We start from the raw sequence: 14,508 nt of genomic DNA, 5'->3' as shown, positions 1-14,508 counted from the left end.
TACCCTGGATAAAGTTGAACGGCAGACTTTTCAGATTTACTACAATTCCCTCAGAAAGTAGGACTTTGAGAGAGCAAAAGGGTGAAAAAGCCAAAAATGAAGGCTTGTGGTATGATAATGGAGAAGGACAATTTCCTGTCAGTTCTTATCATTGTTCTTGCTCTTGTCAGTGTCTTTCTGGTGCATGTCAGACAAGAATGAAGGTATGATATGGACAAGGACAAATCATAATCAAAGCTAATTAATTGCAATATAAAAAATTAAAAAGTACAAGATGGATAAAATTAGCTGCCAGTGGAAACGAATTGAAGACAAATAACAGCAATATTACTGTATGATAATTCATTTATTTAGTCATTTGAAGGCCTTCACATATGAAAGATAAGTGGCACGTTTTACACCTTTAGGATGTCAAACAATAAAAATAACCATGATATTTTATCTACTCTGGTTCTAAACTCTAAAGGAGTACTGAAAAGGTATACAATCCTTTATTTGAAAATAGCTGCTCAGCTTGGTTACATATCTTTTGTATACCTTTTATTTAGTGTCAAGAATGGTGCCTTCTGGAAATCCTAGCTATTCTTAGCAATTCACGAAATTTCACTGCTGGAGGAAGTAGGAGGATGAAAAAACAATTTCAGACCCACAACTTCTCACAGGACAGAACGCATTCTAACCAAGTGTGATATTTTCTCCTTCCATAAGTACTGGTGATTCAAAAGACACGTACCAAGTTACCAACTACTTTCATAAAGAGAAGAAGCTGTACAAACAGATAAAAAAAATTGTTCTTGGTGCTAACAAGTAACAATTACCTACATAGTAGTGGAGACAATATGAAATGAGCAAGAAAAGGAAACCGTAGCAGAATTGTGCTGTTCTCATTAAACCAGTAGCTGGATCACCTTCCTCTACCACTCTAAAGCCTATTTCATTGTTTTTCTTGAATTACGTCAAGAGGGTGCATCAAACAGTGTGCCAGGAAACATCAAACGCAATAATGAGAGAGAATTAACTTTCTGTGTAGGGATAATATTGGAATAAATTTCATAATCCTACAGAGCCTAATAAAAAGAGGAATGAAGATAGGTAGATAATTAACTTTTCTGTGCAGGGATAATATTGGAATGACGATTGGTACCCACAGCATCAGATCCTATCCTCTTCCTCACCCCAAACCTACACATATTTTCAATGTTTCAAGATATATGATAACTCTGTTTGTGTGTGGTTACTGTGATATATCTTTCAACGGTCGGTCCCAAGCCTGGTCGACAACCAATGCAACTGTTGTCAAGAAAACTAAGAAAATGGACCCTAAAAAGGAAAACAGGATCCATACAGCTAACCCGAATAGTGAGACTCAAGGTTTGGTGGTGGTGATGGAGGTGGTGGTTGTTGTTGTCGTTCTTATTGATGTTGTTTTGTTGTTACAAGATATATGATCCTGATCCATAAACAGTTGTACTTCATGAGAGGAAGGGAGGTTAGAAATCTGATTAATATCAAACAGAACCATGGATTCTTTAACTAAGCTGGCAGATATTCATAAAACCTAGAAAAACTGAAGAAATCATAAGACCTAGGTTTACAACCGCTACTGTTAAAGAGCACCGGCTATGGTTCAGATCAGATCACCCTGTCTATAAGTGAAACCAAGGCTTTAGCAAGCTAAGTTCATTTGCAGCTCTAGTCCAACATTGGCACAAAACATTAAGAAAAAAAGAAAAGGAAAAAAGAAAGAAAAGTAATGTCATATGCAAGCATGATAATAAGTCAATAACTGAAATTTCCATGCCCTTAAGCCTGCCAAAATGCTGCAGTTACCTGAACCTGAAGCTCCCTAGCAGCAAAATCAAGCAGGCTACAAAACAACCTTCTTTTGAAGATTGGCAATGACTCTTCACGTCTTCAAATACATAAAAATTGAATTAGTAAAAGCAGTGTCAGTAAAAATTTCATTTATCAAGCGAAGCATAATGATTTCTTCTGTAAATCAACAATCTCTATTTCTTTTCTAAGTAGAGATTGAAAGAGAAAAAAGGAGATACAGAATCGAGACAACCAGAATGAAGCAGAAAATGATGGGGGAAAAGCTAATAACTAAACACTACAAATGCAAATGCGACGACTATTTGAACAACCATCCGAGTTTCCAATTTTAGTAATGGTTATCAAGTAAAGAACGTTAAGGCTCTGCAATCTCCCATAAGTACTGTTGACCAGGTGTCAGTCGATAAGCCCATGCATGATTGCATGGTGTCGGTGTATGGTGTGGGCACTTGCATTGGGTTTGCCAATGATAACATACCAACCAAAATGTCATAATTCATTAAATGTTTGATAGTTTCAACTTTCAACTTTCGAGTGTGGGAAGTTGGACTTTGTAGAGTTATTATCTAGGGACTCTGGAATGCATTACTCGGACAATCAAGAAAATCACTTTCCCCAACAATTTAGTTTAAAAAAAATGCCAATCTGTGAATTAGTGACCAATTAAAAAGTAAGATTGTGTAGAAGTACCCTTCGACTGTTCGTATCAAACAAATTTCTGAATATTGAAGTCCATTTTTCAGCAAAAGCTGGGGATATTTGAATCTTCAAATTTCTTAAATCCAAAATAGAAAAATCAGAAAAAAACTCCTAAATAGATGTGCTGACCCATCAAAGGAAGAATGCCTAATGACTACAAGGGACAGTAATATCAGCAGTATCAATTTTCTTAAGAAAGCAGAAAAAAACATTAGAACCATCAAAGATAAAATCCAAGAAATAATAGCTTTTTATGCAGAATATTAATACTAGAAACCTTATATTTTGCTTCTTTTTCATGCTTTTAAGTTTTAACCCTTCTCAATAAAGCGAGATGTGAAAATTGGCACAATATCAGATATTGATGCTGCAACTCAGGCATTACTCAATAGAGGTGCAAGGCTTACAGGAGAGCCCAAACAACCACAATATTTAGAACTTTAAAAAAAAAACAGATCGATATTTATTTTATGCAGCTGTCACGGGCTTCTGTGATAAAATGCCACTAGACAGAATTTCTCAATACAAGAGAGCCATTCCAAGTAGCATAGGCCCTGAATTACTCAAATTCCTGTGGCTAAGCTTGTACAAGGCTTGTGTCAAGCTAAACCAATTAATTGGAAGGGAAAATTTACCAATTGTTATGATTGTATACAATAAATCATCTAGAAATAAGCTAAGCATGCTTACAATATCCAATCTTTTAAAGAGGTGATAGACAACATTCTCAGGCAACAGTCTTAGCACAAACTATGACATGAAATAACAGCAATGTCCTTTAAGCAATAGAAATAATTGCTTCACTTGCATACCTGATTCGTTGGTCCCCAGTACTAGATCCTCCAACCATTGATAGCCATTCTGCACAATGAATTGTTGCCTCTACATCCTACAGGATAGAAGAAGTAATAAGTAACTTAGTACAGCATACCCAGAATGAATTAAATACAAAAACTCAAATAAATGAAAAGGAATAGGTTGTGAAATATTGAGCAATATCCATTACATAAGGCCACTTGTAATATCCAATTTATATATCGGGCGGTCACATGCAACGCACATGACCCAACATTCTTCTTCCCCCTCCACTCCCTAGAGCGGTTTCAAAACTGCAAAATCCCCGGCTAGGTTGCCCTTGGGGATGAGATTTTGATGAAACCCTACCTATAAAACCCTAGACCTCTCCTTTTCTTCCACTAAGCCCCCACCTCTCCCCTTTCTTTCCTTCTCATTCTTTTTCTCCCTTTCCCATCGTAGAAGTCTCAAGCTAGATATATTTCGTGCACCTATTTATGGTGACTCAAATCTACTTTAAAGTCTAAGGAACAAATCTATTCCTGATCGTGGGATTAGGGAATAGTCTCACACAAGATCAAAAATCTATTTGACATTACTCTAATCTCTTCCAAAATAGAATGCGTTTATCACATATTGACGCTTCCTTGTGATCCTAATCAAATCAGCTATATAAAAAATACTTGAGCGCCATCTTAAGATGACTTTTAGTTGATATGGATCCATAGGCATAGACCTAAAATAAGAAGTATGACATTCATTAAAGATCTACATAATAAAATTGAGCATGTTATCAGTTGATTATTCACATTATGAGTATGTTGGTTATTGTTATTAATTGTTGAGGTTTGGTTTTCATAGCATATCGTATGAATTTTGGTTCTATTAGCTTTGAATGGATTCACCCACTGAGCTATAGTTGTTGACTTATTAATCTCTCTTAATAAATTTCAGAGGTTAATAGGCGTGGTCAATGAACATAGTGCACCAGAATTTATCTACTTCTACTTAGGATTTGACTTTTACCTTTAGTTGTATTAATTGTTTAAAAGACATTGATTGTCTAACTTGAATATCTTTATTTCTTTGACAGCTTATAGTTATAGATTTGGAGTTGTTAGTTATATTGAATTCTTTATATTGCGAATTTGCAAAGTTAATGTTAAGATTTTGTGTATCTCAAGTCTATTAGGATACACGGCCGATCATGACTCTAATTTCAGGTCATGGCACCCATGAATGACACTACTCTTGAGGCCCAAACTGTAAGACCTTAAGAAAACGAAAATTGACAACATGTGCTTGGCGTATGCACTGTAATATCTGTTTCTCCTCCCCCTCATCTAACTGCCAAGGATTCCGCGACGATCTCAACAAGATTGTTGGGGTAATGGGAGATCTAAGTCCTAACCCTATTATTATGAGAGAGTAAAGAACTAGAGACAGCAAAAAATAGATACCTGAATGCATTTATGCCTCATCATGTTGGCTAGTATTTATGTTAAATACTAAAATATGGCTATGTTGTGTTAATTCCCAGATCTTTTCCTTGTAAAAATGTAACACTATTATGTGTAACAGAACTCTTATCAACACCTTTAATATTATCATCTTAGGATGTTATGCAATTTAACCAAAAGATGTAAGTAGCTAACTAGCTACTCAATTGCATTTGATATCCACCATGAAATCAACATAAGTTAAACCAAAAAGCACTTCGGTAAAAAATTTTAGAAGGTCTTCAAAGGTGGGGAAGAAAGAGAGTATCTAAACAGAACCAGTTACGACAGAAATTAAAAGCTTACCTTCCACCCATCTTTTTGCCGCATTGAATGCTCTAACATAATGATAAGAAAGTTGTGTGCAAGGTCTTCAATCTCACTAATGCTTACCCCATCTAAATCTTTGCAAGTACCCATCTGTACGATAAAGAGATATTACAATGAGACATGCTAAAAATGTGTAGCATAGCATAATATTAGCAAAATGATGCCTTTGAGGTAACATAAATCTCTATTTAAGAGCAGGACAAACCAACAAAACAATTTTCTCCTATTTTGCAAAAGAAAAAAATTACCTCATGGTTAGATATCAGAACCTCCAAAATCCATTCAGGCCATTCCGCCATGAAAATGAGAATGCTTCTGTTTTCTGGATGACTGCAAGCCAGAAAGAGAAGATCCTGAAGACACATAGAAGGAAAATTCATATGATAACTAGATTAGCAGGATGGAAGAAGCATTAGAGTCACGAAAGTACCACAAATAGACAACTTCAAAAGCCAAAATTCACATTACCTCTTTTTATAGTTTTTAAATCAAAATTAGTAGGTATGAGTCTTAACATTGTGAATTCTAGAAAGTAAGCTTATCAATATAATTTGTATTTGGAAAATCTATTTCACAAGAAATAAGAAGGTCAGGCCCAAATTTTTATTTTGTCTTATTTTTTGGACACTGACTAAACAAAAATTTTGAATAAAATATCCACTCAATGAAATGCTAAAAAATTTGCTGAGCTGCCAATCATCATCACTTAGCATGACGATGAGATTTACCACCTTGCAACATTTGCTCACTGGTCCAAATCACAAAAAAGACCTCCAACAGTGCGTCCCCAGATCCAACATTGGTACAAGTCTCACATATTGAGAGTCCCTAATTAATGTCCATTACACAAGGAACATACAAAAGAGTTCCTTGTACAGTGATTCAATGAATTATGTGCTGTGTATGTTCTATGCTTCAAAATCTAAAAAACTACCGCATGTGGTGTGTGTTTTGTTAATATTAACAATTTCACCATATAATAGACATGCATAATCTCCTTAAGAGGAGTAACTAATATGAACACCATTACTGCTTATATTCAAATACTGATTTGTGGACAGCTTATGAGTTTCTTCTGAATTCTGACAACAAATCATACAGAAATACAGAAGTCATGTACATGTTTGCAAAGCAAGGCAATCATGTTTATTCCTTTCCATAAATTGCAAAAGTGCATGCGGTTTAGTATGATACAAAACAAGTCCATATGGTTTCCAACCTTTTTAAAATTACTCCTCTCAACGTTAAGCTGCAGGGGTAATCCTTAAGGTAAACTAAAACACAAAATAGTAACTAACAGGGAAAAGACAGGGATCCCTATTATAAAAATTAAACCTAATCCTTGAGGTAAACTAAAACACAAAGTAGTAACTAACAGGGAAAAGACAGGGATCCCTATTATAAAAATTAAACCCCATGGAATAATTATGTAAAGCTGCAAAATGCAAAACACAGATCATTTTTATAGAAATCAGACCATAGGGACCTATTTTGAAGGGATGTAATCCACAGTGCTGAGTAATATATTCCCCTAGTTATTCATTATGAACTAGATTATAGACAAGAAAATCTATTCATATAAAGTAATATAAGTTAAATATATAAAAGCAGAAATAGGAAGTAGGGAGTTCATACCCTGAAGATACCATATAATGTACATCATGCTTAAGTTATGTTTTGAAGCCTTTTAGGCATTTATTGTATCATTTCCTTTTTCTTCTCTATATTTGCCATTCAAATAGAGTAGCTACCTATTTAGTTGGTCAAAGTTGGCAAAATACACAAATGGATGTTGATGAATTTATCTACTTTGTCAATTTGTAAAGTTACTTCCATGATTTTAGGAAGGATACTTTCCTGAGCGTTGGCAGGGTTGGTTAGATCACCAGGAGGTAAGGACTGACAAGACAAATTTTGACAAAGGGTGTTTCCAAAATAACTTGTAGAATCATAACCGCAAATGGAACCCACTAAAAGAGATATCAGAATACTCTTTCCACTAACAGGAACTAAGATAGTTGTCACTAACCATATCACTGTTACGGAAAACATATATCTGGAATCTTATATAGAGAGAGAAAATTTGCACAGTTGAGTTGTTGTTGAGCAAAGACTACATTACAATGACCTCATATAGTACATATTTTTATTAGTTCAACAAGTTGTCATAAAGGATGTATTTAAGAAAATGTATATTTACACATAAAAATGTAAGTCAGCAAATCTGAAGTATAAAAATGAATCACCATATAGAGTTAAGTTGATAATTCCCAGTGTTTTACCTGCATAGCTCGAGCTTGGAATGTCCTAGATGCATACGGAAGCGAGCGAAGAAGGACCACCAAGAACTGGATATGTTCAAAGCGGTGACCCGAATCATAGAGATTCAGACCATCATCAGCTGAAGAAACATTTATCTGCAGTATAAGTACATATATTTGCTAAGATTTTCACAGTTTAAGAAATCTACAAGGTACCAATGATTGAAAATATACTATAACATCAACAGAAACAAAGCAGGCATCAAATCATATTATTGTTCCAGCAGGAACTATTGGAAATCAGATGATAATGTACAAAAGTCATTATTTTAAAAACTTATGTCTTAACACCTAGGCTGCTTCCTTAGATAGAATATAACTAGACTCCACTTAGGTCTCACCTAGGTTACTGCCTTAACCATATAATATTATATTTTAGTATGCAAATTGACTCTAAAATTCAATATTATAGTACATGTTGAAGAATTAGTGGATTCTAATAGCTAACTATAGTTCTTAACAAGAATGCATTATTATATTGTTAAGATCATAGTCATTAATTTTAACTTCTTCTCTAACTATTATTTGTTTATTTTTTAACCATCTTGAATTTTGGGCACTCACCTAGCGCCTAGGCACTACATGATCTCTAGTCTCGTCTACCGCATACAATTTTTTAAAACCTTTATAGAGGCATTTCCTAGATTACCAATTATTGAATTAGTTCTAACTTTTTATCTACAAAAGATTAGTAGTGAAAACAAAACAATAAGTTTTGTTATGGTTCAAATTATTTTCAAGAGCATTGGCATCAGAAATAGGTTACAAAAGAAAATTAGATGATAGAGTCTAGTGAGGTAATGCAAGTCTATAGGAGATAGTACCATAATGAGAGAAATCATTAAGATTCATTCACTTAGCCTAAATCAATAATAGCCTAGAATAAGCTTATTCTAGTATAAGCCTCTTTATATTAGTTTAGTAACTAAACAACAGTTCATCTTAATACTAGTTTACTAATATCTAATCTTCTTTTCTTCCTTATCATATTTTCATATTTTACTCTTGAAAAGACATCACTTCAATTAACTATTATTTCAATAATGCTTTCCATATTGTTCATTTTTCTCTTCCCTCTCTTCTCCTCATCCATCCATTATAAGGCATTTTAGTTATTTACTGAAATATCTCTACTTTTCATGTCACATTAAGTGTAATAATTATATTACTATATCAACAAACATCATAATAACCTAAATCGATATAAGTTCTCTTATGCAAGTTCAGAAAATGAGCATAGCTCAACTAGTTTGGTAGTTATTCCACAAGTGCAAGCCCCTTAAAATATCTCAAGTATAAAGAACATAGGACGGCGAGGAAACGCTTAGTACAAAAAAAGTATATCCTAAATTAGCAACATTTAGATCATACCGTGGCAGCGATCAAAGCCATGTAGACATTGGTAGTCATAAGCCTCCGAGGGGCAGCGTGGAAAGCTTGCTGTAATGCAAAAAGTAGCAAAGCAACTTTGTCTTCGAACATAGTGCTTCCTTCTTCAGGATCAGTGTTTGTAGGAAGGTTACCTGGTAGACTTGAAGCAGCAGCACTTGAGACAAATTTCAGATGACCAGACGTAACCAGAGCACCCAAAAGGTGGATTATTCCAACAACAATTCCATCATCATTGTCAATATTATACACATTGTTTCTAGCACTATCAGCACTTATTGAGAAACTAATACCACCCAAATTCTTTAGGAGTTGATTCTCTGAATGGGATGCCATTCTTTCAATATTCACACCAGAGGAAAGCTTAGAGGCATTGTCACTATCCAAAGGTTCACAATGTTTGTCATCTTCAAGAGAAACAGATTTGTCCTGTTCAGGAGATTCCACTTGATGGCCCTGGAACTTTTCTTCACTAATAGTAGTTCCCAATTCAGAATCTTTCTCCAGTGCCTCAGTAGCACCATATACACTAGAAGTATCACCAATCTTAGCCTCTTTCTGCAAAAGAACAAGAAGAGCTTCTACGCCGCCGCAAGATATGAATGATTGAGCAAACATGTGAGCCTTAGATGTGTTGGGCTGCACCACCAACCTGTAGAGAAGGTGCAACACCCTAGCAACCTGGGGACAAGCAACAATAAGGAGAAAACTTTACCAAACAACTAAAAGATTAAAATCAAAGGTCAGAAAGAACACAGAAATCAGACATGAAATACATGAAAGCAAGGATGGTTGTGAAGCTCTAGGCCAATGTACTCATCTTTGCTTTTCTTTCTCCCCTCTTCCTACGGATTTTCTCTCATCCTCTTTTTCTTTCTATCAATATGACTTTGTTTTCTTAATTATTGTTGCTTTATAGGGAATCAAAGGTCAGATGCAGAAACAGATGTTTGACATTAGTTTTGCTTCACTTTTGATCCACAAAATAAACAGCAAAAGGTTTCAGAAAAAAACTAAAACAACAACAACCAGATATGTTTCAACACCAAATTTTGTTGTTTTAGAATCAACAAAAGCAAAAGACAGAACTATTGGCCAAAATTTACCTAATTCAAATAATGAAATATGCACAATGAAATTGAGAAAAACAACAATGTCCATGTTGGTTTACCATAAATAACTCTTACTAGGAAAGATCAAGAAATATACCTGATTAGGTTGCGGACAGTCAACCACAAATCCAATTAAACAAGGAACATCATCAGCCGCCAATGAAGGTGAAGCTGCTCCTATTAAAAGTTCGATGACCACTAACAGCTCATCAACCAGAGCATTCACTTCGCCCACTGGCCTCAAAGTTCCGCTAAGTGAGAAAGTATCAATAGAGTCTGCTTCATGAACAACCCAATAGCACCTTCTGCAGCCGTCAAGAAGCATTTGTAGGGCATTCGCATCCCGCATGCCAGCTGACTCTGTAAAAACCATGTCTGCAAGAGAGGAGAGAAGTTTTTTCTGTATACTATAATTGCATGAACTCCACATCTTCAGATCCAATAGAAGAGTGCTGAAAAGCTGCACCTTGAATGCATGGTTGCTCCTCTGGGACTGACATAAAGACACTACCGCAGCAACAACTTCCTCATCACTTGATCCATTTTCTTTCCCAAGTTCCACTGTAGAAAGTGTTTGCAGTATATAGCGTAAGATCCTCGACAAAAGCTCTGGTGCCCGTGTTCGACACAACTCTTCATTATTTCCAGGAAATTGAATAGCCATGGAGATAATTCTGAGAATAGGGGCAGAGAGAGAAGCGCTAGAAAGAGAAACTGTAGAATGACTAAGCAAGGGGTCCAAGGTATCCATCTGCACATTGCCAACTGTCAGGGGAAGTAAAGACATCGGCCCCCCATAGGCTAAGGCCCATAAAGATTCTGCAGGGCGCACTCGAGAAGCAACAAGAACCTGCCCAAGGACCTCAGCAGGCCTTCGGTGTACACCTGAAAAATCAAGAGTTAAAGAACAATGTCAGATGCAAGGTAAAAAGCAAGATTACTAACATACTTGCAAATAAACCATAAGATAATGGAACTTCCTCAGTCATATGAAATAGGTGATAGTAAGATTCCACTGACTTGAGAAAGTCAAATAAGAAAATTGAATAGTGAGCCATCTGATGCATAAAGATGAAAGCAACGATCAAGTCAACACTCAACAAGACTTGCAAGTATATGTGAAATAAGTGGCTTAAATGTTATCTAGATATACAACTCTTTTCAGAATAAGAGAAGGGAAACTGAAAGTTTTTTCAATCAATGCTTACAATCTGAGTTGACGCTCTTCTAAGAGAGAAAAAGATAAAAGAAATCATTATTGATCCATTAATTCATCATTCAAGTTTCCCACCATATGCTAACCATCTTCTGTTATGATTCTTCCATAATGAAACAAAAGATGCGTTAGGATGGATGGAAAGAGGGAAAAAGATAGAAGTACCATTAAAGATTTTAAAACATCTACTGGCATTTCATCTTTCTATAGAGTATAAGTGACATCATTATAAAGAGGCTTCATGATTGTCCTCTTCTCTTTTCGTGAAGAACTTCCCTGATTGCTCTACACAACCCATTATTAGAAACATGGTTGGTCCTACACGAGGTTTCAATTTTTAAGACTGTAGGCACTACATGGGAGGTTAGGAACCTTTTAATGCTTAGGTGCCAGGCAAATACCTAATATTCGAGGCGACTTAAAAATGGATAACCTATACAACTAATATATGAAACATCTAACATCAATGCACGAAACCCAAAACTAAAACTAATTATTTTAATTAAGAACCTAGCAAGCCATTATCCATGGATTTGAGCTGACCAACAATAATTCGAAGTTCAGGAATATCCTACCTATAAAAAATTATGTAAAACTCTAAGATAACATAGAGGTAGTGTGTGAGCTGTCCTGGGTAGTAAAATAACGCAAAATAATAGCCCTAGGTGGGCACCAAGAAAATTTGTTCAAAGTTCAATCCTTCTTTGCACTTTGCACCTACTTTTATAGTATAATCTCTAGCACAAACTTGACTGAAGTCAACAACCAATTAGAAAGTGAGGTATCTTCATGCTTGGGTTCGCTACAATAGACTGTATCATCACGTGTAGGCGATGACACATCTACACGTCGCATGGCATTGTGTGAAAGATAATTCCCCTGTGCCACTAGGTATCATTTTATTGAGCAAGATTAACGAAAAATCAGAAAAACTCATAAAATTAAGTTGAACTGTCATAAGATCCAAATAAAACTAGTAAACATTGGCTGATCAACCCAATTGCAATTCTTGATTGAAATTTTATTTGTTGAAGGCTTGAAGCATTAGTATGTAAAATAAAACGAAAAAATGATTGTCCATCCTTGTAGCTCAATAAGCAAATGATTGTCGATATGCCCTTGGTTGATACAATGATCTCCATATAGACAAATTTACTAAAGGAGCTCTATCTCCATTAAACCATTATGTGAGTGATCCTAGTCAAGTTTCTGTGCTGAGTAGAACGTCCTTTTCATCAAAGGTGGAATTGAAGACTTACAAAGAATTTGCAATCTATTCCTATAAGTTTAAAAAAGTGCTCTTACAATAGTGGTTTCTCATCATAATTGTGTAAATTTTCATTAGTTGGTTGAAATCTTCTGCAGTAAAATGGAAACTTTTGACAAAATGGATTTTGTAAAAGAGAAAACTAATTGGGCAATTACTAACCTGCTGAACCAAAAGGTGAAGTATCCGGACAATATCGACCACTGAGTAGAGATGGATGATAAAGAAGATGCAAGCTTCCTCCAATCTCGAGATCCAATGAGGTGCTCTCTTCTGCCAGACTTCTTACATGGTCATTGGTCGACAACCAAGGTAAACCAGCACCATTCCCAAAACAAGGAAGTGCATCTCCTCCTCTTGAAGCCAGCCGCTTCATCCTCTCCAACCCAATGGGTTCCTTGAAGATATAGATCGGACCCATCTCTGCAAACAGGGGACACTGCCGCCGACGCCGCTGCAAGCCAGCAATGGTGGGAGGTGGATTTGTCCCTATACAGCAAAATGCGAGGGGCTTTGAGATGCGAGGAAAATCAAAAGGGCGGCTCTCATACAAGATCCCATCCACATACAACCTCAATTCACTATCTGCCTTTCCAAGCAAACCCTGCTTGCAGGTATGCTCTAAACCGATGAAGTACCAGCATTGTGGCTTGAAGGAATAAGTGAAATGTAATGAAGCCTTCCTTCCCTTTCCACTGCCACACTCCACAACCAAGAACTGGCCATGGAAGTAGGCCTCCACACCTTGGTTATCAGAAGAGAGAAAGCTGAAGAGCCTCGGCATATGAGCAGTCCCTTCTCCCGCCAAGGCACTCGCTGCTGCTGCCGCCGACATTGCAGATGTCTTGCCTGACTTTGCCCCTGCTGCGGCAGCTATGGCGGCAGCAGCAGTTGCAGTGTTGAGAGTATCAGCAAAAGATTCAATGTAAATCCAGGTGACAAATCCATACCCATTTGAAAAAGGCCACCTGCTCTCTCCTGGGCCAAGCAACCCAGAGCTCTCACCATCAAATTCGAAGGTACATGCCGGTCCCCTCGCTTCCTTACTCCCCGTGGCCTTCTCCAATGCCAGAATCAGTGGCTTAGACCAATCAGAAGCAAGTGTCATCTTAATCAATCCGAGCCATGAATGGAGATCTTTCACATTCAAAGAATGCCCTCCCAGGACCTGAATGCACTGACACAATGGCATGCCATCCCAGGAGATCGTACTACCCGACTCTGTAAATATCTTCTCAGCGGCATTAAGTAGAACACTTAGCAGACCAGAAGCTGAGCACATTGCACGGTTCCTCGTGCATGCCCGTAAGATAATAAGCAAGCCACTAACCATCCTAGTCCTAGGAGACATGAGGGCAATCGAATCTCCTTCCCATGGAAGGGACCGGATCAGCTCGGCGGCAACAACTGCAGCTCTCGAATTCAGCATCACAGTGGGAGGATTACCCGCCCCACCACCGCCGCCAATCTCGTCAAGACCTTCTACGCCTCCCATCGTCGCAAGAAGCGCATCCACCACCGATCTCGACACGTCACCAAGATCCTCTCCCCCGCTGCCGGACGCTAACGACCTGAGACTCTCCAAGCTCTCAACATTCCCCATGATCGCCGAATCCACGAGGTGAATCAGTTCCGCCGGTACGTCCGGCATCGCCGGCTTCGCCCTCGAATTCCTCGGCGGCTCCATGGACGCCAGCGGGGACGGGCTCTGCGGCGTATCGGAGCGCACGGAGGGAGAAAGAGCGGCGTCGACGTCAAGCTCAGCCGCCGTTCGCCCGGAGCCGTCCGACGCGGCGTCGTTGCCCAACGAGCGGCTCAGACCATCGGGATCTGGAAAGGTGAGATCAAGATCTCGGAGGCAGACGGGCTCGAAGAGGTCGTCCTCGTCGATAACGGAGCTCGGGGGGCTTCCGGCGCCAAGAAAGGATTCCGCCGGGGGATTCGCACTCCGTGACGATGCCGAAGAGGGGGGAGAAGCATTGACTACGAAGTTGGGCGGATCGTCCTCCATTGATACCTACAACAAGAAAATAATTAAAATAAA

At 37.7% G+C, this 14,508-nt stretch overlaps 1 protein-coding gene across 4 annotated transcripts in view; it reads right to left on the bottom strand.

Annotated features, from left to right (window-relative positions):
* Nucleotides 1–14,508, bottom strand: part of LOC140764796 (BEACH domain-containing protein C2) — a 36,455-nt gene that overhangs the window by 21,708 nt on the left and 239 nt on the right. For all 4 annotated transcript variants that reach the window (XM_073103556.1, XM_073103557.1, XM_073103558.1 and 1 more), the window contains exons 2-9: nt 12,627–14,481; nt 10,079–10,866; nt 8,852–9,550; nt 7,442–7,576; nt 5,408–5,512; nt 5,136–5,249; nt 3,348–3,424; nt 1,831–1,912 (exon numbers count right to left, since the gene is read on the bottom strand). In XM_073103556.1, the coding sequence (XP_072959657.1) occupies nt 1,831–1,912; nt 3,348–3,424; nt 5,136–5,249; nt 5,408–5,512; nt 7,442–7,576; nt 8,852–9,550; nt 10,079–10,866; nt 12,627–14,475 (3,849 nt within the window). In that variant the 5' untranslated portion in view covers nt 14,476–14,481. The remainder of the gene's footprint in view (nt 1–1,830; nt 1,913–3,347; nt 3,425–5,135; nt 5,250–5,407; nt 5,513–7,441; nt 7,577–8,851; nt 9,551–10,078; nt 10,867–12,626; nt 14,482–14,508) is intronic.

This window comes from Typha angustifolia, chromosome 8 (assembly GCF_048772165.1).
Source record: "Typha angustifolia cultivar Huaian chromosome 8, ASM4877216v1, whole genome shotgun sequence".
NCBI lineage: Eukaryota > Viridiplantae > Streptophyta > Magnoliopsida > Poales > Typhaceae > Typha > Typha angustifolia.
Note: the sequence above shows the minus strand (reverse complement) of the source record. Positions and strands in the feature narration are given on the sequence as shown.